This window comes from Elaeis guineensis, chromosome 13, assembly GCF_000442705.2.
Source record: "Elaeis guineensis isolate ETL-2024a chromosome 13, EG11, whole genome shotgun sequence".
NCBI lineage: Eukaryota > Viridiplantae > Streptophyta > Magnoliopsida > Arecales > Arecaceae > Elaeis > Elaeis guineensis.
Window position 1 is genome coordinate 15,764,044 of NC_026005.2, and position 22,541 is coordinate 15,786,584.

The 22,541-nt window shown below is 39.5% G+C and overlaps 2 protein-coding genes across 2 annotated transcripts; one reads left to right on the forward strand and one right to left on the reverse strand.

Annotated features, from left to right (window-relative positions):
* Positions 1-4,124: 4,124 nt before the first annotated feature.
* Positions 4,125-7,936, forward strand: LOC105056408 (CASP-like protein 4D1). Its single transcript, XM_010938597.4, has 3 exons — positions 4,125-4,365; positions 4,557-4,674; positions 7,530-7,936. Exons 1-3 carry the CDS (start codon positions 4,202-4,204, stop codon positions 7,761-7,763), a joined length of 516 nt encoding a protein of 171 aa, XP_010936899.1. The 5' UTR covers positions 4,125-4,201; the 3' UTR covers positions 7,764-7,936.
* Positions 7,937-19,267: 11,331 nt separating this feature from the next.
* On the reverse strand, positions 19,268-22,336 carry LOC105056371 (protein indeterminate-domain 14). The gene is made up of 3 exons (XM_010938540.4): positions 21,863-22,336; positions 21,311-21,710; positions 19,268-20,250 (listed from the first exon to the last, which is right to left on the reverse strand). The coding sequence occupies exons 1-3, from the start codon at positions 21,981-21,983 to the stop codon at positions 19,497-19,499; spliced, it is 1,275 nt and encodes a 424-aa protein (XP_010936842.1). The 5' UTR covers positions 21,984-22,336; the 3' UTR covers positions 19,268-19,496.
* Positions 22,337-22,541: the final 205 nt, after the last annotated feature.

A 22,541-nucleotide genomic window follows, 5' to 3' on the forward strand; every position in this document is an offset into this window, starting at 1 on the left:
TGCATCATGACAACCTTTAAATCAATACCGATTATATCTAATGTAATATGCTATTCAGATTCTAAAATAATTTTATACCTGAATTTATCTTATTGTAATGAATCATAAATTATTTTAGATCTAATCTAAATATATTTATGATTAAAATAATTTATAAGAATCTATTCATTTTTTTTCTTCATAAAACTGGATCACAATGATACCCCTATACGTCATAAGAGAACCCATCGAATGGGTAAGAGAGGAAGATTAATCCCTTCGATCTCTTATAATCAGATGGTCTGATGATCTCATTAATTCGAGTACTAGACTACTAAGATCTGAAATCTAATTTCATTTGTAATCACATCAATATATAATTTTAATAAAATAATTTATGTCATGAACATATCCTTGATCTTATCAATCATATTCTTCATCTAATTTAATTAGATTTGATACATCATATACATCATATCAGATCTAAAATACATCTTATGCTGATTATAAAATATTAATTTTAGATCTAATATTATATAGAAAATTAATTACATGCAAACATGAACGTATAAGGATTAAATTTCTAATTAAATTTGTTTTGGTGTAGTACTGAATTTCATTAGAATTTAGATCTAAAAATCTATCAAAATAGATTCAATTCAGATCTGAAATAAATTTTACTTCATAATCAAAATAATAATATTAAACTTTTATAAAAATAAATTTAAAATATATTTTAAATCAGATTATTATTTCAACAAAAATTCAGTAGCTATAAAATTTTGTTATAACAAACTTATAACAATCTTAATCAACTATTGATTAGGTTCATCTAATCCAATCAAAATCAGATCAAAAATTTTATTTAAATAGATTTAAATTAGATTTAATATCTAGCATAAAATTTTAATTATATATCCTATGTAAATAATATAAAAAAATTCAGTTATACATCCATGTATCAAAGCCTGACTCTAACACCATTTGAAGGGAAAGAAACTTGTTTCTCGTGGATAACCAAAGTTGCATCTAAAAATTTTCTATCAATCTATCTAAATAAAGATCAAATTTTTATCTAGATTATAACAGAATTGAAGATTAAATCTTCAGAATCTGGATTCAAGCCTTCGCGTAGGTCTGAATCTGTAGGCACTCTACTTCGCACGCACGTCAGGCAACATAGGAAAGCAGGATGAATCTTTAGATTGATGCAACTTCACAAGGCTACCAAAAGAGGAAAGAGAGGTGCTGGTGTGACCCTTCACACCAGCAAAAGGGATGCCCAAGGAGGGCCGACACTAAGAGGAAGAGGGGACAGCAAGGAGGAGAGCACGCCAAGGGTAGATGGCCACAAGCTCTTCAAGCCTCTCTCTCTCTCTCTTTCTCTCAATCTAATTTCTATGTTACGCATCCATAGGTAGAGACCTTCTCTATTTATAGATGATTCTCATGATCTAATAAATATAAAACTCCTAATTCAAATAAGCTTTGAATTAGTCTATAACTTATCAAAGAAAGACTCCTATATGAGAAAGGATTGGCACCACATATGGCTCCCACTTTGCACCCATGCCCACACCCATGTGGGGCAGCCCACAACTAGCACTATACCAAGTGCTGGTCGACCAAGGAGTGAGAGAGTCCCATTGAAAATAGGACTCCAAAGATCTCATCCAAAAAGGGATCAATTCGAATCTAATTCGAAGCTGATTCGAAATAATTTCGAAAAGCTGTTAATCATAAACTATTTAGGACTTTAGAATCAAGTCTAACTTAAAATTTTGAATTCAATTAAGTCTAATTAATTCAGATCTAATCTAAAATCAATTAGCACTTAAATCTAATCTCTCATTGGCTCCTTAGATCATAGATCAAAAACTGTTCATCCCCAAAATTGAACCTAAACCTCATGTGTAGTGCTAGCTAAACATAGTCAACTCTTCAATCCCATTTGACTCATAACTTAATTCTCAAATAAGTTAGTTTTTATATTCAATCAAGTTAAGCACTTTTAAATTGGATATATAAATATTGGTCAATACTTTCCTGCGTCATCTGACTTGTGTGCGTGACTCCATAGATTCGAACACTAAGCCGGTAGCATAGAAACTAATTTCTGTACTAATTGAAGATACCATCTAGCAATGATTTTCAACATTCAGATAGATCGAATAATCATAAAAAAATATTTCAGAACTTATGTATATAATTACCATATAATTCATCCCTTTGACCCTGAATACTCTAGGATGAGCTAGGTTTAACTATCAACCCAGAGTGTTTCATCCACATTGCATTTCAACCTTTCAAATTCATCTCATAGATTATCCTAGTTAAAACTTTACTAAATTGAAATACAGCGATTCATCATCTTCTATAATCCGAAGGGGTCAATCCCATGTTGATCCACACACAAACTTTGCAAGTACTTGATTGTATCTAGTAGCCTTCCGTCACTGTATTAGAAATTCAGATAGTCTGGCACCAAAGCGCAGTGAGTTGCTTGCAAGTCACTATTGTAATCTCAGGTCTAAGAAATACTTATGTCCATATGTTTCGGGAGCAGCTCTTAACAGCAGAACGCTCAGTATGTGAGTCATCTATTCAGTGATAATATGCTCCTACATCTTACCTATATACCATACCAGTGTCACCACACTTCTTGGTTAAGAGGACAACCAACCCATATAGCACACAATGATCTGCACTTGATAAACGTCATCGTCCTGTAATGACGTATCATTTGATCGCAAATATATTTAAGAACTATATGATAAATCATCTCTTTATCGATTACTAACATAGTTCTAAAGACTTTATCACAACACAAGAGCTTTATAAGGAAGATACAACTTTGTGATAAATAATGTTAAAATAACTTTTATTTATCAATGAATAATTCATATACAAAGAGAAATTCAATCGTCACATGATTGGTTTTAGGATGCAATTCCAAACATCACCTTCATCCCAAAGAAAGTTCTGACAAATGCTATCAATTTTCTTAATAATAGTAGTAGGCATTTGGGCCACCGACATCTAGTAAGTTGGGATCACCCTTAGAACCAAATTGATAAGGGTTAGGCCTCTGGCCGTAGATAGAATCTTTTTTTTTCCAATCAAAAAGCTTTCTAATAAAAAATTTTATTGATTTTTAGATAACATCTTGAAATGGAGTGGTATTCCTAAATATTGAATTGAATTGGAAACTCAGACTTTTGACAACCCAAGATTGCTACACAACCCAGTGATTCCTTCGGATTTAAATCCAAACCTACTAGTTATGATTTGAAGAATCTGATCTTCAGACCCGAGATTAATTCGAATGCATATAGGATGAATTTTGTAGCGTTCGGTTGAGATTTTGCTGCATGGCAAAAAATCAAAGTGTCAGCTCTATACTTGATAGAGTACAAGCTGCTCGGAAGATGTTTGGGCCCAATAAAATCCAAGAGATTCTCAGTATTTGCCTAATCCAACATACGATGAGGATATCAGTGATTAAAATGAACAAGAAAAGAGAGAATGGATTTTCTTGTTTAAGTCCTTTCTTGCTTAATAACTATCTTCTTGGGCTTCTGTTAAGGGGAGAGTGAACCTTTTTTTCCGGTTCTCGCTCCAATATAATCCAAATCTGTTCATTTTCAACTACTACTTTTTTTTGTTATTATTATTATTTAAATTTTTAGTGTCACTGTTATTATATTATGAGAGAGAGAAATAATTTTGAAAAATATGGATCCTCTGCAGTGCACCATAACCATACAATGCAGCGCGTTGGGCATGCATCATATAATAGACAGCCAGCAAACAATGCACGCACTGGCATGGTTCATGGGTATATATGTATTGTTTGCCGGCGTCCACCGTGCCATGGACCACAGAGGAGCCGATTTCAACTTTTTAACTCTTTGAAATTATCGCTGATAACAAGTCCTCTGACGAATTAAGGTGACGTTTGACCTCGTAGCTTTGGTGCAAAGAATAAAGCCAAAGCAGGCCTGAAAACCAACCAATCGCCCAAACCAGAGCAAACCATCCACAAAGAAATTATCAAAGAACGTTAAGATCCATGATCGTATAGCTTTAAGAAATCCTATATATATGCCTCGGCAAACTACATATACTTAACCAGACCGTCATTAGTTTTCTAAGCAGTCCACCTACATGGGCGTAGTATAAAAGCAACAGCGAGATAGAGATCATTCCCAAGTTATCTAAAATGGCGTCTTCGGTGGCGATTACAGTTCTAATCAACAGGCTCTTTGTGTTCATTTTTCTCTTTGTTTCCCTCATGGTCCTTGCCACTAACAAGGTGACTACGTCCTACTTAACCGTTGATGACAACCCCTCTAAAGTTACCTTCAAAAATTCTTATGCTTATAGGTAATGTGCCTGATTGCCATTCTTTCTCTATTATTTTGAAAAGCAAATAAATTCATGGATGATGGGTGAGAGAATGTTTTTAGGTGATCCGTTTGCATTGCGTTCCATGGATGAACACCTTCTCAGCCACAATAACATTCTTCGTCTTGTGTTTTCTCTTCTTTTTATAATTTTTCTCAATCCTGATTCAGATTTCTTCTTTCGGTGGCGGTCATTGGATGTGCATACACGCTCCTGCAAATTCCGTTTGCAGCTCTGAGCATAAGCAATCGCACTGAGATTTCGCAGTTTGTTATCTTCCCTGATCTGGTATAACCTACCTTCATATAGTCTTTACATGTTTTCATAGATTTTCTTCCAGACTTGGATTAATAATTAATAGTTCTATTATAATTAGTACAAGTTTTTATCCATGTTCTCTATGAGAAAATTTAATATAAGTTTGTTATGGTATCGAGAAGGCTTCTTTAGTCCCACATCGGTTATGAGTCAGAGAGAATATGGCTTATATTGATTGGAACATTCTCTCCCAACATGAGTCACCTTTTAAAGGACAAAACCATGAGGCTCTAAATGATCAAGGCCCATTGAAGTCAAAAACCCATTGAAGCCTAAGGCCCACTGAACCCTGAAAATGATCATGAGTCAAAGGGGACAATACCTCACGTATGCGGAGGCGGAGGCATAAACCAACCATCTGAACCATTCGACCCCTTGATCTATGACCACAATATTGGCTTCCCTTATGAGTCAAGAGGGAATATGGTTTATATGGATTGGAAGAGAATATAGAGAAGGCTTCTTTAGTCCCACATCGATTATGAGTCAAGAGGGAATATGGCTTATATAGATTGAAACATTCTCTCCCAATGTGAAGCACTTTTTAAAGAGCTAAATCGTTAGGCTCTAAATGATCATAAGGCTCTAAATGATCAAGGCCCATTGAAGTCAAAGGCCCACTGAAGCCTAAAAATGGTCATGAGTCAAAGTGGACAATACCTCACGTATGCGAAGACGGAGGAATAAGCCAACCATATAAGCTATTCGATCCCTTGACCTATGACCATAACAAAGTTTTTATTCCATGCTGTCTATGAGGAAACTTAAGATCTTTGACATTGGATTTTAACTACGAGAATCTACCATTAAAAGATTGAACATAAAATTTTTTGGTCACTAAGCAAAAAGTTAAGATCATCGAAAAGCTAGACAGAAGGTGAAATCTACCAAATGCATAATAGATGTACGATTAAACATACACCTACATGGACCTATTCTGCAGTGTTTCACAATCTACATCCATCATAGGTCAGATCCACTTTGAAACAATTTGTAACAACTTGGGATTGCAGCCAAATTGCTAGCTGGAAAGTATCATTTCGATTCATTGTTCTTGTTTAATTACTAGAGAACTATCCAATATGGTACTAAATACATACCTTTATAGATCTTTGTAGTTTACAAAGACATAAAGGTTGACGCATCATAAAGCTAGGCCATGCATGAAGAGACATCAGACCTATACTGCTTTCATTGGAAACAACCTAGCCTACCATATAATGGCACTCTTATCATCCATAACATGCAATGAGTAATTCTTTGCACACCGCATGCGGTATAGAAAAAATATACCGTCCTACTTAATTGGGCCACGTAATCACTGCTTTCCAACACGTATTTAATACCTGCAATTTTATCTTTTCATTTATAATTTTGAATGATGAAAATACTCTTCTTCTTCCAAAAAAATTATGATATCTTATGGCCATATTATGATAACCTACGGTCAAATTATGACTTCCTGTTCATAATTTGACCACAGGATGTCATAAGGAATGGAAGAGTATTTTTATCATTTAAAAATTTTATAAATTTTTAATGATAAAAATATCCTTCTCTCTCTATGATTTTTTTAAAAAATTATGACTTCCTGTACAAAGAAAGTCATAAGTTAACCATAGGATATCATAATATAGCCATAAGATGCCATAATTTTAAATGAAAAAGTAGAACTATAGACATTACATATGCATTGAAAAGTGATGACTACGTACTCTAAAACGATTGAGTGGTGCACTTCACATCGCTTTTATTGACCACACATGATGCACAAAAACTTTCTCAACATGCAATTCATGCAGCAGTATTTGAACAAGCCCAAACAAGGAAAGATGGGCCGCTCTGGCCCACTCTGTGCTCTCCTGTGTCAGGCCAGGCTTAAATTAGGCCTTCCATTTTGATGTCTGAGTTAAGCTTTAAAGCCACCAAATTGGTTTTGTGAATTTCTTCGTGCACCACGGACAGTGTAGAAAATCTAACATGGAATGTACCACATTATTCGATTGATCCACATAGCCATCATTTTTCAATACGTATTTAATGTCTGTAGTTTCTTTTTTCGTTTAAAAATTTTGAATGACAAAAATACTTCTGTTCTTTGAAAAAAATTATGATATTCTGTGATCTATTATGACATCTTATGTAATATTATGCTATCATGTGGAAAAAAATTATGACATCCTGTGACATATAATGACTTTCTGCATATAGAAAGTCATAATTTAGTCCAAGATATCATAATATGAAAAGGATATTTTTATCCAATCATTTTTCAATGTGTATTTAATGCTTGCAGCTTTATTTTTTCATTTAAAAATTTTAAATAATGAAAATATCTTTATACTTTAGAAAAAATTATAATATCCCATGCATATTATAACATCCTCTGTCGTATTATGATATCCCATAGAAAAAAATTATGACTTCCCATATGTAGGATGTCATAATATGGATATAAGATATCAAAATTTTTTTCAAAGAGCAGGATCATTTTCGTCATTCAAAATTTCAAATGAAAAAGTAAAACTACAAACATTAAATGCGTATTAAAAAATGATCGTTATGTGGACCAATCGACGAAGACAATGCACTCCACGTCAGATTTTCCACAGTGCCTGCAGTGCACCAAGAATTTCTCATTGGTTTTTGAATCCATCTTCACGTGGAAGCCTAGATTTAAATGCATCTTAGAATCAGGATTTCGGATGAAACAATACCACAAAAAAAAAAAAGCCTATATAACCATTATTTCTCCCCATACTACCGCAACGTGGATGGTTTTATTAAAACTTGGTGACTAATTAAATCTATGCATGGATGAGCAGGTTTTTACACCATTATTTGCGATGGCAGTCGGGGCCGGATTTGGGCTCACAGTCGATGTTAAGCACTTTCTAGATAAATTATTCGCAAGCGCGGATCTGCAAGATGATCCAGAACTAAAAGACGTTGATAAGTTCTTTGATCATGTATATGTCTCTGCGGGCTTCCTTCTCCTGGCTACCGTATTCATGGTAGTTATGACTATCCTTTCAGTACATGCTGTCTCAAGGAAATGATGTTCGAATGAGAGTGGTCATTTTCCTATCTAATCCGTAATAAACCTCATCAGTGACTTGTTATCCTGATGGATTCCTCCATCTATAGTGATGTAGCCTTTTAATTTTCTTGCAATACAATTACTTCAGTCATGAGATATTCTTCTTGCTTAATTGCCATTGTATTATGCTTATGGACCTTATTCTTGGGGAGCCGGCCTTGATAATCAATTATTGAGGTAAAGGCTTCACCTGGAAATTTTGAAAGTTGAAGATGGGTATCAATTGGTTCAGTTGGTAAATTGCTGATATTGTTATAGTAAATTGGGTTCAAGTCGCCCGCAGACAATATTTGGATTCGGGTTTTATCTTTCATGCGATAGAATGATAGATCTTCTTTCACAATATCAAGATCTCCACTTGCACAGCTTTCGAAGCACTCCAACCAGTTCCTTCCAATTGCTTGCATAAACCTCGTAGTGGTCATTATGTGATCCAATGATTGATGTTATGAAAGAAGATAGGTCATTCTTTACGCAAAAGATACAATCCGAATCATACCATTTTTACATGTATCATCTTAGTAAACTTGGTGGGGGCAAAAAAAAAAACTCTCATCCACTCTTTTTAATTCAAGACAAAGGACTGAAGCAATTGTAGTAAGGCAATCCATGGCTTGAATACCATTAGGGGATAGATGCCTCGAATGTGTCTAACCAAGACTCGATCCGACCCAAGAATGAGTCAAACCACCCAAGCCCAAGATTGCATATCCGAAAGACAATTTCTGTTGGGGCTTGGTTGATTCCATTTGTATCCCTATTTGTTTGTCCTAGAAACTTGTAATGGAAGTTGTGCTTTTTACCGAGAATGTGGGTTGTTTGTGGGTCCATGGTCAGTTCAGCATCGTTCATGAAGGTTCAAGGTTTGGTCTGGCAGTTTCATAATCAACCGAACCAGGTGTGGCCACAAATTCCCGGAGCTGCATTGGTCTGATCTCTTGTCATGTGGCAAGAAAATTATTCATATGCACAAAAGTTAACAATACTTATAAACATCAATAATTTTACTCAAAAAAAAATATCATTAATTTTAGATACTTTTAAAAAATACCGTAATTTTTCTCTAAACTTTGTCGATGCTTTTTGGTAGCGTTGGTGGGTGAAGATCTCTGAACACCATTTTTCCTATAGTGGAAGCATTTGCTCTGGGGCTAGAGATGCTGGTAATATATATTCGGGAAGAACATAGGCAGGATTTTGACCAGGTTTACCTCAATAACCAACCTGAAACAGTATAAATGAGGCCTAGCTGGTCTGCCCGTTGAAATTTGTTTGGTCATTTTTGGCCGAATAAATTTATGGCCTGAATCTGCGTTGGGAGGAACAAATAGCAATTTTTTTAGGTAATGTTTGAATATCCTTTTTTAATTCTGCAATAAGAATATGAATTTTCAGAGAATAGCTATTCATCCTTTTTATTCCAGATTTCTATTTCGTTGGAAATCTGCAATTCCATCGGGAATAAAATGTAATTAATACTCTGTTATTCCATATACCTAAAATAAGGTACAATTAATGTTCATTAAAGATTTAGAATAAGCTATTCCATCGTCCACCATAGAATAGCTAAATCAGAGTAGATGGGAATAAGGGAGGATTGACCGAAATTATTAAACCAGGATGGCCTATCATGCCTTTTTTATTTGTTTGAGAGAATAAGGCAGAATAAGCCCTTATTCCATCCAGAAGTGAGGCATCCAAACACTACTTTAAGAAAGAATAGGCAGCAGCCTCATCACTTTTATCAAGTAATTAATGAAAGTACAAAAGCTTTTTTGAAATTTCATCTTTGTTATTGTTTAGCTGAATAAACAATAAATGGGTTTTATTCAGTGTCAAAAAGAAAAAAAAATCATATATTGCTGAATAAATGGGTTTTATTCTTTTTTTTTTTGATAAAGTGGTTCATTCAAACAAGTATTGTATGAATACAATCCACAAAATCAAAAAACAAAACATCCCAAAGTCGCTTAGGGATAACCTCCAACTCAATCCAGATAGTTTCTCCAATGTGCTTAGCTATATAAGCTGCCACCCAGTCAATCGCAATATTCACCTCATAGAAGATGTACCTAATCATTGAGTAGTGCACCCTTGAGACATCATACAAAAGGGGGTGAGTGGCTTTCCTGTGAGTGCACCTTTGGAGCCAAGTCACCACCATGGCTAAGTCTCCCTCTATAAAAATCTGAGTCGCCCCCAAGATCCACCTGGCAAAAATAATCCCCGCTTAGGCTGCACAAAGCTCAGCCTCAGGGACCGAAGGCTCCATCAAGTAATTCCCCTCAGCAGCCACAAATCTGGAGTTTGATCCGCGAATCACAAAACCAGTCCCACCAAGCCTGCCTCTAATTAACACTCCCATCGAAGTTGACCTTCAAATAGAATGGAGGGAGCTCCTAGGAGATAAACACCCGACAGATCGCTACACGAGCAAGGTGGGAGCTCCAGGTCTCCGACAGTCTAGACGTCACATCAATGAGCCCTGCCGTCATAATGGAGGCTCTTTCAAAGATAAGCTTCACCAAATATCATCTGGAGTCAAACACTAAGCTGTTCTTGGCCCGCCAAAATATGGAGAGCAACACGAACCCCAGCATCTTAGCCATATCACCTCCAGTACTACGTTGTAAGAGCTCCAGAAGGGCCTAAGTGGGGTCTTCCGCTCAAGCGATGCCCTGGTAGAACCTCGTCAGGGACCAAATAGCTACCGCCCTCGAGCACTGGAAGAGAATGTGCTCAACGATCTCCTCCTGGAAGTCACAGCAAGGGCGCACTACTTAAAGATCCATGCCCCAAGCTCGCAAGAGGGATCTCGTTAGAAGCCGGCCTCACGCCACCTTACAGAGGAAAAGGCTCACCCTCGGATGCACTCCCAACCTCCAGATCCATCTAAGATCTTTGTGTCTGATGGGCTCCCTCTGATAAATCTTGTAGAGGTCCCCCGTCACAACTCTTGAGATGCAGAAGTGTCTCCAAACTCTGATGTCTGGACTTCTGAATATGGGGGTCGCAAGGGACATCACCTACTCCCCCAGCTGCTCATCAAACAACAAGAAATGACTGCTAGGTCCCACCCTCCACCATCAGCACGAAGGAGATCCATAACTCTCATTGATTCAGTAAGCCACTATAAAAAAATAGATTATTAGCCATCGCTAATAGTCATTTTGCCATTGCTAATGATAATAGTGATGGTACACCATCGTTAAAAATTCGATAGAAATATTCCCAACACTAATTACCATTATTAGCGATAGTAAAATCGCAGTCGCTAATAACAATAATTAGCGACGATATTAGTGACAGAAGACCATCACTAATAATTTTATTTTTTTAATTAAAGTGTTAAAAAATTATTAACGATGCCATAGTTGTCGCTACGGTCATCACTAATAAATTTTAATTTTTTTAAAAAATTTATGATTAAATATTTTAAAATTTATTTTAATTACATTAACAAGCAATAATATTTTTTAAAATTTATTATAAATAAAATAATAATTATTTAATATAATCATAAATATAAAATTAATTATATTATATTAAAAATATAAATTTTATAATTTTATAAATTTATATTGCTTTATAACTATCAAAATTATATACATATAAAAAAAATCATATAAGACCCTCCTCATCCTCTTTCTGCTCCTGTACATCCTCTCCGACGGTTGGTGGATAAGAGTCAGATGTCCCAACATCCTATCATGAAGAAAAATAAAATATTATTAATAAATTTTGATATGAAAATATATATATATCGATACGAAGATGTATATTTTGATATACTATTTCGATTCTCAAATAGATTATTCTTACATATTTCATTCGATGGTATATAGCTATAGACACCCTCGGTCCATCGTTTGGATGGTTAGATTAAATTTTTACCTCGTATATCTTCTTTCCGAACTCAAATCTAAACATATGAAGCTTCTAAATATAAAAATTTAAAATAAATAAAAAAAATTATTAATAGACTTACCTGCTGTGATGGCTGTAACAATGAGCTCAGCTGATCATGCAAATGCGGATCCTAAAAAATCTTAACGATCATATTACGGACGGCATCTCGGAAGCTCTGAGATCGCTGGCTCCAAAGCCTCTGCACGACCTCCTCCACATGTGCGTCAGCCCATGTCTAGGTCATCGAGCCCTGAGAAGAGTATCAAGCTGCTGGAGGATCGAAGCTGTGATCGAATCTTATGACCCGACTCCTACTCATCCCTCTTGTGGCTCTGTAAATGTGCTACAATATATCCTAAACAAGAAAGTATTATCTGCAGTAAAAATAAGTAATACCAACATAACATATAGAGCCAATGAGGTCATAGCAAAAAAGAGACTAGAGCAATCTATGAAGCCATTCTCTTCAATATCCATTAAGTTTATATCATTATCAGAAAAAATAAGTAGACAATGATAAATATATAGCAACAAAAATCCATCGACACCCATCAATTTTAACACATCATATAGGAATAAGAAAAATAGGCTATAGCAATCTGTGGAGCTATTTTCTTCAATATTTATTAAGTCTGGATTATCATCAAAAAAAATAAGAAGGCAACTATAAGAATATAACAAGAAAAATCTATCGACATCCATCAGCTTGAACATATCATATGAGAAAATAAAAAAAAGAGGTCATAGCATACCTCGTGCCAAATGTATCACTTGTTTAACATATCTCATGCCAGATGTATCATAATCATGGACAATCTTTGTCTTTATTAGATAGCTCACCCGACAGACCACACCAAAGAGAATTAGCAGCATCTATAATTGTGACAATTAAATTATTAGGTACTTATATCCACTGTGCCAAAAAAAAACTTATCAATAAGTAAAAAATATAAGGGGCTATTCTATTATTTCCAGTATTACTTAACACAAAATACTCCAAAGACACTTAACTTTAATTATGATATTGCCTCCTAGACCAAGTTTCAAAATACCATATAACAGGAATAATAAAAATTAAGTTATTATATACCTACAGTACCAACTCTTATACTTTTTCAATGTAAAATGGGAACTATCCATAAAATGAGCAAAAGATTCATAAAATATGTGACACTAGAAAAATTAAACACCTAACAAAATCAACATAAAGCTTATAGTAGGTACCAAATAAATTAACATTGCCTTTATGATATTAATATATTTAAGTGCATAAATAATAAGTACCATTTCAAGTAGAATAGTTCGTTGTTAAAGGAACTTTGCCTCAGTTTCAAAGATGTTTAATTTTTTCAAAGCAATTAAAAATTGCTTGAAGGTCCTTAGCATTATCCTAGGTCTTTGCACAATATAATCTAACTAAAAAGAAGAATCTGTACAAACATTAATGACTCAAAAGGATGATACTTCTATATAAAACAATAGTGACTCATCGGGCCAACCTAGCCTGATAGCATACCACCAATAAAAAAAAATTTTATCATCCATCTCCTCTACACCAGCTTCACATCTTTGAATGCAAATTCTCTCAAAGTAATACACAACCTCATAGAAGGTTAAGGAAGCACAGTTCACCTTTACATGGAGATAGAATTTCTGATCTTAGCCCAACTTCTACATGGCTATCAAACAAACAAATCATATCAAGCTATCAAGCTAAGAAAATTATATCAGATATCTTGATTTAAATTGAAATCATAGAAAGAACAAAATAATCAAGAAAATGGTGAATTTTCTTGGTAAAGTCAAGTGCCTATACCTTTACAAATATGTTCCATAGTAACAGCTTTCAAATAAGTAGGCACAGAAGGATATAAACCCCAACCCCGATGCAGAAACAAAAACAAAAATGAAAAGAAGAAGAGGATTTTCGAGGGGGAGGCTGTTGCGGGTGAGTGGGCCAAGGGGAGAAGGGGCGGCATGGTGAGGCAGGTAGGCGGCACCGAGGAGGGGGAAGGGGAGGTGGTGGTGGTGCTGTGCTTAAGGCCGTGAGAGGGGGGAGGGGATGGGGGAATGCGGTCGTCGAGGAGGGGATGAGGGGCGGCACGGTGCAGCAGGTAGGGCGGTGTAGTGGGTAGGGCCGAGGGAGGGGGGAGGGGGTGCCGGTAAGGGGAGGGGCCGGGGGATAATAGCGAGGCAGCGAGGGGTTCGATCCGACAAAGAGAGCTACGGGGGGAGAAGAGGGAGGTGGTGGGGGATCTGATCCAGCAAGGAGAGGGTGGGGAATGAGAAGAGAGGCCAAGCGGCAGGATGTCAGCTCCGAGAGGTAGACGGAAAGAAGGGGGAGCTCGGGGAAGCGGGGGAACGCCGGATGCGAGGTGGCTCCGATAGCATGGGGGTTAGGGGAGAGTTTGGGGGCTCCGATGGTCGGGTAGGACTGGGGGGAGGTGGGTCGAAGGCTCGAAAAGGCGGTCGGGGCTTGGAGAGGTGGGAGGCAGTCGAGGGGCTCAAGATCCGATGGATGGGGGCTCGAAGATGCGGCGGGAGGGTTGGGGAAGTGGGATCCGATGGCCAAGGGCTCGAAGAGGCAATCAGTGGCTCAGGGCAGCAGGATCCGACGGTAGGAAAAAAAGGGGGACCGAAGGTGGGGGAAAGAGGGGAGGCGGTGGGATGAGCGAAAATGTAAAGTGAAGAACTGACAGAGTGTTTTTAAGATTAGTATCAGCGATGGTAAAATACCGTCGCTCATAAGAACTTTCTATCGCTAATAATCCTATAATCAAATTAAAAAAATAAAATTATTTTCTATTAACGACGCAACTTGCTGTCACTAAAAGTCAAAAATATCATCATTACTTTTTTTTTTGCGATGGCAAATATGTTGGTTGCCATTTTCTGTTGGTAAAAAATATTATTGGTGATGACAAATTTGCCATCGCTAATAGCTGTCGGTAAAAATTATTTTTCTTGTAGTGATCTCCACACTGATAAATATTGGCCACCGACTGAATGGTAGATTTCTAATCCAAACATCATGAAGGATATCTGTGGAGTGTTCATCTCCCACTGGCCATCTAGTCTAAGGGACAACATCAAAAGCATGAGCACAAATCTTATGCCATATAAAGAAAATAGTACGTCTAGGATGGACCTCACCCCTAGCAGGCCACGTGCCATACCTAGCCATCATGATCGATCTCCATAGAGAGTCTGGACTGAGTAGAAGCCGTGCAGTATGCCTCACGATCAGGGCCTCCCTCCTAGTGGCTAACGACTGAATGCCCAGACTGCCATCCCTTAAAGGCCGGCACACCATCTCCCAAGCAAGCAAATAGACACCCCCTCCCAGTCAAGATCCACACAGAAAGCTTTGAAAGAACTGCTCCAGTTTCACTATCTGGCCTCTAGGGAGAACTGTGTGTGAAAGTAGGTATATAAGAACGGAGCTGAGAACAAACCTCACCAAGGTAACCCACCCCATCATGGATAAAGCACAGCCTTGCCAACCCTCAAGCCACTCCCAGATCATTCGCTTAATATCCACACACTCCATCCTTCTCAACCTGCACCCAGTGATAGGGATGTCTAAGTACTGCAAGGTCTCGTTGTACTACCTAATCCCAAGAATATCCTTTATCGACTACTGGGCCGGCATCCTCGAACTAAACACAGCCACTGATTTAAGGAGGTTGACCTTCTGGTCCGAAACTGCATAGTAATCCTCCAAAATCCGATCAACAAACAATCATTTACGAAGAGGAGGTGTGAGATTGGCTGGGCATCAAGTGCCGGCATGTAAGGGTCTAAGGCTGACCCATAGACCGCAACACGAATAGATTGCGAGAGGATGTCAGCACAAATAATGAAAAGATACGGGGACAAGAGACAACCTTGGCGTAGCCCAACCATGGAGTAAAAGTTTGAAGGTGTCTTGTTGATCAAGATGGCAAAGGAAGGACTCTGAATATAGGCCAAGGTCCAATTGATCCATATGGGATGGAAGCCCAAGTCTATCAAAGCCCTCTCGAGGAAGTCCCAACTCATACGATCATAAGTTCACTCCATATCAAGCTTGATTACCATCAGACCATGATGGAAGGTGGCATGCCAAAAATCATGCATGAACTCCTAGTCGATAAAAACATTATCAAAAATGCTACGCCCACCGACGAACGCCCCCTGCTCCAAACATATCAATGGAGGAAGAATAGGGTTCAACCTGCACACCATTAGTTTAGCACATATTTTATATATGGTAGTATATAAACTGATCGATCTGAAGTGACTGGATTCTGAAGCATCCTGTCTCTTCAAAACCAGGACGATGAAAGTCTGCTTCCACCTCTCCGACATCTAGCCAGTCACAAAGACCTCCTGCATCGCCGCAACCACGTCAAGCTGGAGAAGTAGCCAATATCTCCTGAAGAAGAGTGGAGGAAAACCATCGAAGCTCGGGGTTTTGTCCTCAGCCATGATCCAAAGAGCCCTTCGAATCTTCTCCCCAGTAACATCAACCACCAGATACCTATTCTCCTCCACCGTAACTGCCACCCCCATAGAGGGAAAGGTACTTTGTCTAGCTCCCTCCTAGTGGCACCATCCAGTGGGCTCTGAAGAATTAAACAACCTCCTATCTGATCTCCTCCTTTGAGGTCCTCTATTGTCCCACTATGCCCTGATCATCCTAATCCGGTTCTTGTGTCGCAGGATAATGGTGGACTAGTGACAAAATCTCATGTTTCGATCACCCTCCCTAATCCACTGCACCCTCGACTTCTGCCTCCAAAAGATCTCCTGTTGCCAAAGCAGGGTGTGTTGGGTGGATAGTAAGCCCTTCAGGTCAGTCAGCTCAGCCCCCCCTCACGATCCTCCCGCTCCTAAAGCTCTGAGATAGAGGTCTCCACCGTCTCAAATCTCTTGAATATATCACCCACCTCAATCCTGTTTCATCTCAGCAGACGCCTCCTTGTCAGCTCCAACCTCCTGGTCACATGGTACATAGCATCATCACGGACCGGCAGTCTCCAGACTTCTCTGACAATCTCCCATGATCTAGGGTAAGAAAATCAAAACTTCTCGATCTAAAAGGGACTCCCATGGGAAGTAGAGGTGTCAATGACCAACAACAGTGGACAATGGTCAAAAGCAATCTTCGGCAAGTGATTAACAAGATGGACAGGATAGTGGTGGATCCAGTTGGCCATAGTAAACACCCTATCCATCCTCTCCCATATTCGAGCAGCACTAAGCTGGTTGTTACACTAGGTGAACCTTTACCTCACAAAGCCCAGATCCATAAGACCAATAGACTGAATGAACTCTCTGGACTCCCTAAAGCCCATATCATCTACAAAAGGCCTGCCCCCTCTTTATCCTCGGGACCAGTAGTATAATTAAAATCACTAGCCACAACCGTAGGAATCCCTTGGTCCATGAGGGTAGCCACCTCTTGCCAAATGATCATTCTTTCTCTATACTCAATACTAGCATACACACTGGACAAGAGCCAAGTAGATCCATTTATTTCAGTGATAACAATACTAACTTACTGATTACAGCAGTGAAATATATCCACAGTAGTAACCTCAGTACGCCACACAACAATAATCCCTCCAGATAAACCCTAGGAGCCTACAGCATAGAACCCCCAGTTAGCTGAGAAGTGACGACGAGCACAAACCATACTAGATCCTGACAATCTAGTCTCCGTCAAGACACTAATTTTAGAATTGTGTTGCTAAGCAAGTCTTCGAAAGGTGGAGCGAAAGGATAGTTTCTCCACTCCGCATACATTCCAGATGAGAATCTTCATCGGTGAGAGTGGTAAGAGGAGGGCAAACCCAATGCGGACTCCTCCGGCATCACTCCATCATCTCGACTTCTCCCACGGCCAATCTTGTTGCCTTGCTGAATTTCCACAGTCATCAGGGTCTTTTTGCGCTGGCCCACAACCTCCTTGTGGCCCACAGTCCCCCCATCATCCAATTCCCCTTTTCCACCGTTGTCTTCCTGCTGATCAACCCGCTGCATCACCACTGGAGAGGGGTTTTTGACAGTGGAAGGCTAGTCCGGTCCCTTTTCTCCCGCCGGTCCAGCCACCTGCTCACCCTTGATTACTCTACAGTAGTTGTTCCAATTTTTTCCACTGTAATAGCACTACCTTCCATTACACAGTCGCTTCCAACAGTTATCCGTAACCCCTTCTACATCAACTTTCGTGTTTCAATCTTGCAAGATTGCCACCAAGAGACTCCAAAGAGTTCCTGATGATCGCCAAAAGACTCCAAGGAGCAAGCTAACAACTCTGTAGTAATTATTGTGCTCACCACCCAAGTGGCCATAAACTTGTCCTGTTCCTCTGAACCCAACGCATCCGCACCATACCACGAGAGAAAGACAGGCAGCTAATTTACTGCAGTGAAAAAGAACAGGAGGCCATCTAAAAGACAACAACACGCCAGCCGAGGATAAGCGAGCCAAAACAAAAGCGAAAAACGAAAAAAGAACCCAGCTTAATCTCTGGCGATGCCCATGTTTATATATGGCAAATAAACTGCTCCCAACCCTTGCCACTGTCTGCTCATGTCTCAGATATTTATACATATCAGTGTCCATCAGAAACAGAGAGAGAGAGAGAGAGTGCGTGAGAAAGAGATGTCTTTGTCTTTTATATAAGTTAGCACTGAAAACCATGCAACTTGATGCAGTGTCCATGTTATCTGTGAGCATTTCATTGACTTGCATATGGAGAGAGATCCATCCTACCTTATAGATGAGAAAAGAGTTACAGCAATGAAAGGTACCATAGCTACAGCTACACAGGAACTCTGATCCCCCCCCCCCCCCCCCCTCTCTCTCTCTCTCTCTCTCTGTGTGAGTGTGTGTGTGGGGACTAGTGGTGCCATCATGCCGTCACTGTGTACTAGGGCAGTAACACACTCAATTGGATTTGGTTCAGTGTTCATATCACTGTTCTCTCTATTCCTGCGCTCCCATCCGTCCTCTTGAGCAGCATTCAAAAGGGAGAGTGCCTCCAAGAGAAAATCCTACTCTTTCAAACGTAGGAAGATAGTGACTTTTGATAAAGTGGATAGAGAACATAAGCCAGCTGTAAGCCTCATTATTTTAATCTCCTTCCCCTCTGAAAAATAATCATTTCGTAACGACGTGAATGGACTCATGTATAACCGGTCTACTAGGAGACTTTCTTGCACACAAAAGCCCATTTAGATACGCACAAGCATACAGAAAATTTTTGACAGAAAAAGAAGGGAACGGATACTCTGCTGGTGCGGTGCATGCACGCATATATATAAAATATTAAAAAAATAAAAATATTTAAATTTTAAAAATATTTAAATAATTTAGATAAATATTACATAATGATCCATCTTTTGATGAATATCTTACATGTCCCGCATCCAACGGTACTATTTGAGTACAGCAGATGATCACTTTCTGGAAAAAAAAAAAAGTTTGCGTGCATCTTTTAAGTATTTTTCTTAAACAACGAACAGCCCATCACAATATCCAGCAAAGAAAAGATCAAACCCATCATTATCACTATCATCACCTCTTCCCTTTCTTCGAATATTCTTCCAAACAATTAACAAAAAAAATTGGAACAAAACAGGCACAAGATTGCTTGTTACTAGAACGCTCCCCCCTCCCCTTCTCATGTTTAACTTGTGAACATTTGAAACATCATAAAAGGTAATTACGTCACTCTCAGTATGGTAAAACAACAAGAAAAGGATAAAAAGAAATCTAGATTGAGGATTAAGAGCTATATGTCTAAGATCTTAACGGCGTGGCGCTGGTTATTGTTGTCATCCCCGTCGCCCTCAGTTACAACCGATGACACAAAGCTCATTGCTGCGAGTGAGTTCTCGTCGGTGGGCACAATGGATTTAGCCCGGAAATGCTGCCGGCAAGCATGGCAGGTAATGTGGAGAAGCATCGAGTTGATTCGCTTCATGGCATGGTCTCTCACGACAAAAGCATTCTCAAGCTCGGCCAATGCCTGCTGTCGAATCCTCTTAGCGTTGGCGAATTCCTCCTCGGCCAACTCCACCTGCCTCTTGGCTTGCAGCCTTGCCTCATCGGCCAATGCCTTCTCGGTCATTGCAAGCCGGAGCTGCTCCTGAGCCTTGTCGCCGCTTCTTGATGCAGGTCCTATCGATAGCCGTAGTTTGGTGGCATGGGCCTCGTCGGAGTCTGGGGAGAGGGTGGAGGAGATGGTGGCGGCGGTGGTGGTGGTGGTTGGGTGGGCGTTGGCTGTGGGGAGGAGTTGAAGCTCGAGGTTGTGGAGGTGGCGGTGGTCGGGTGGCGGAGGAGGTTGGAAGGTGGTGGTGGTGGTGGTCGAAGCCGGCGTTCGCACGGGGGGCCAAGTGGGTGCCCCACTGCTGAAATTGGTGTCGCTGGAAGGGCTCGGGCTCGACGTAGTCCGGGAAAGGCATGCGGGAGCTGGGGTTTGCTGTTGGTCGGCACGAGCTCGGCCGGCATTGCAGGCATCTTGGTGCTCTATGAAGCTCTCCACCCTGCAGTGATGAAAAGAGGAAAAAGGTTACAATAGTGTCCCGCTGTTTCTGGCTTGATGCTAATGATCACGTACTATTATGGTTACTGGTCTTTCGGAAAAGAAAGGATTGGACTAAAGAAGAGGAGAAATGGAGATGATCATGGAGGGAGGGTTTTCAAAATTTAACCTTTGGAAAACAGGCACTCGGTGGAATTCTTTTTTGAGCAAAGACACTCAATAGGATTCCGGACTTGAAAACAAGGGAGAAAGCAACCAATAAGCACTAGTATTGGGAAATGTGTACCAGTTCAAATGGGTATCAGATCGAGATCTACATTGGTGCCTTATAGTCCTGATCAAAGACCTCAAAAAGGTAGAGAGGCTTTGCCAAGTTTTAATTTTTTGAAAAACAAACTCATAACTATTAGAAAACCACCTCAACTAACTCTCGTCTTTCTTATCAAAAAAAAAAAAAAAGAGAGAAAAACCTCTCATCTTTGGTTTTGCGATTTCATGTTTAACTCTGATAATCATCAACAAGTTGACAATAAACAGAACCTACAGCCTACCACTCCCCCAACGCCACAACCAAATAATAATAATAATAATAATAATAATAATAATAATAATAATAATAATAATAATAATAATAACATAATTAATTGATTAATGGCAATCAACAAAAGCATATGAGAGCATACACTGACAAATAATGAAACCAACAAAATTAGTATGTGTTGGGAATTGTGTAGTTATAATTTTATCTACATTGGTGCTTTCTAATTAATCGCAGAAAAGGAAAAAAAAAAAAAAAAAAACAAAAGCGAGAAATGAAAACAAGCTTGGGTATGTCAGGTCACAACCAACAATTAGCAAGCCAAATCACAAAATCCACCTTGGGATTTGTATATTGCTTATTTAATTAGCTGCAAAGATTTATCTAGAAATCAAATTAATATACAAAAAACAAGTTAGAAAAAAAAAAAGAGAGGACAAAATAATAATAATCAAAATCTTTGTGATTTTATGGAGGAAATCAAATCAGTAAACCTCAGAGAAGCCGAAACTGATGCACTCACCGGGAGAAGACACGGCCGCAGTCGCAGGAGTGGCCGCGGGTGCCGCAGGTCTTGAGATGGGCCTTGTAGTCGGACTGGACGGCGTAGGCCTTGGAGCAGCGGGCGCAAACCCACTGCTTGTGGTTGCTGTGCTTGCGCCGGAAGTGCTTCTTGATGCCGACGAGGTCTCCCAGGGCGTGGCACGGGTCGTGGTGCAGGCAGCTCGGCTCCGGACACACGAACACTCGCTTCCGCACCTCCGCCGCCTCTCGTTTCAGCAGCTTCCACGGCACCTTGTGCCGCCGCCGGTGCATCTGGAGGTTCTGGTCTCTCTGGAACCCCTGGTTGCAGATCTCGCACACGTAGCGGTCCGACTCCAGCAGCGTCCTGGGCGACAGTGATATCACCTCTGCATCAGGGTCTAGCCAAACATAAAATTAGCCCGTGGAATCAAAATCGTTAACAGACCGAAACAAATAATTCCAAGTAATTCCATTTGTTGTTGCTGGATGTGTGTATGATGCCTTAATTTTTATCTTTTTCATTATGTGATGGTATGTAGAGGAGTAGTACCTGGAGTTCCAGCTGGTCTTCTCTTCCTCTTACTGTTGGTGGCATTCTCCAAGCAAGGGGATGAGGAGATGTTATTGTCGCCTGGCGTGGCAGGGGCTGCCGGGGATGGGGAGCCTAACATTTGGTGGTTGCTAAGTTATAAAGCTATAATTTGGTGTTTAGATTCTTAGCATAGGATACAAAGGTTATATATGTGTGATAAAAGGGTTTGAGAAGGTATGGGAGATGGTGCAGGAGATCAAGAGATAGGAAAGAGATGGGGTTGGATAAATAGGGGGAGATAGAGAGCTAGAGGAGGGGGAAGAAAAGGTCTCACTGTCTTCTGTACTGTGTTGGACTATTGTTTTAGTTTTTTGAGGAGGAGGTGAGTCTGTCTCATACTCAATGGAAGGCAGCTTTCTAACAGCTTTAAGTCTAACAGCTTTCTTGGGGAGTTCATGGATGGAAGGGGATGGGTTGGGGGGGTGCTCTTTTGTAAGGATGTATGAACCTGTAATTCTATTAATAAATAAAACGTCTCCTATCCTGCAAGAAAGGGAGAGAGCTCTGACCCAATCACATTACTTGAAACTTGAGCCCACCACAGAGAGGGTGTTGGGTTAGGGCAGAGAAAGAACCTCCCCACCGAGAAACAAAAGCCCTCGTTATATCATCACTCTTCCCATCAGTAATTTGCATG

What these genes read in the sequence shown, in the direction of transcription:
- LOC105056408 (XM_010938597.4), top strand. Translation starts at nt 4,202, where the DNA reads ATGGCGTCTTCGGTGGCGATTACAGTTCTAATCAACAGGCTCTTTGTG. An exon ending in AAAAATTCTTATGCTTATAG is followed by an intron (nt 4,366 to 4,556) that starts GTAATGTGCCTG and finishes ATCCTGATTCAG; the next exon opens with ATTTCTTCTTTCGGTGGCGG. An exon ending in TTGTTATCTTCCCTGATCTG is followed by an intron (nt 4,675 to 7,529) that starts GTATAACCTACC and finishes ATGGATGAGCAG; the next exon opens with GTTTTTACACCATTATTTGC.
- LOC105056371 (XM_010938540.4), bottom strand. Translation starts at nt 21,983, where the DNA reads ATGTTAGGCTCCCCATCCCCGGCAGCCCCTGCCACGCCAGGCGACAAT. An exon ending in AAGACCAGCTGGAACTCCAG is followed by an intron (nt 21,711 to 21,862) that starts GTACTACTCCTC and finishes ATGTTTGGCTAG; the next exon opens with ACCCTGATGCAGAGGTGATA. An exon ending in TGCGGCCGTGTCTTCTCCCG is followed by an intron (nt 20,251 to 21,310) that starts GTGAGTGCATCA and finishes TCATCACTGCAG; the next exon opens with GGTGGAGAGCTTCATAGAGC.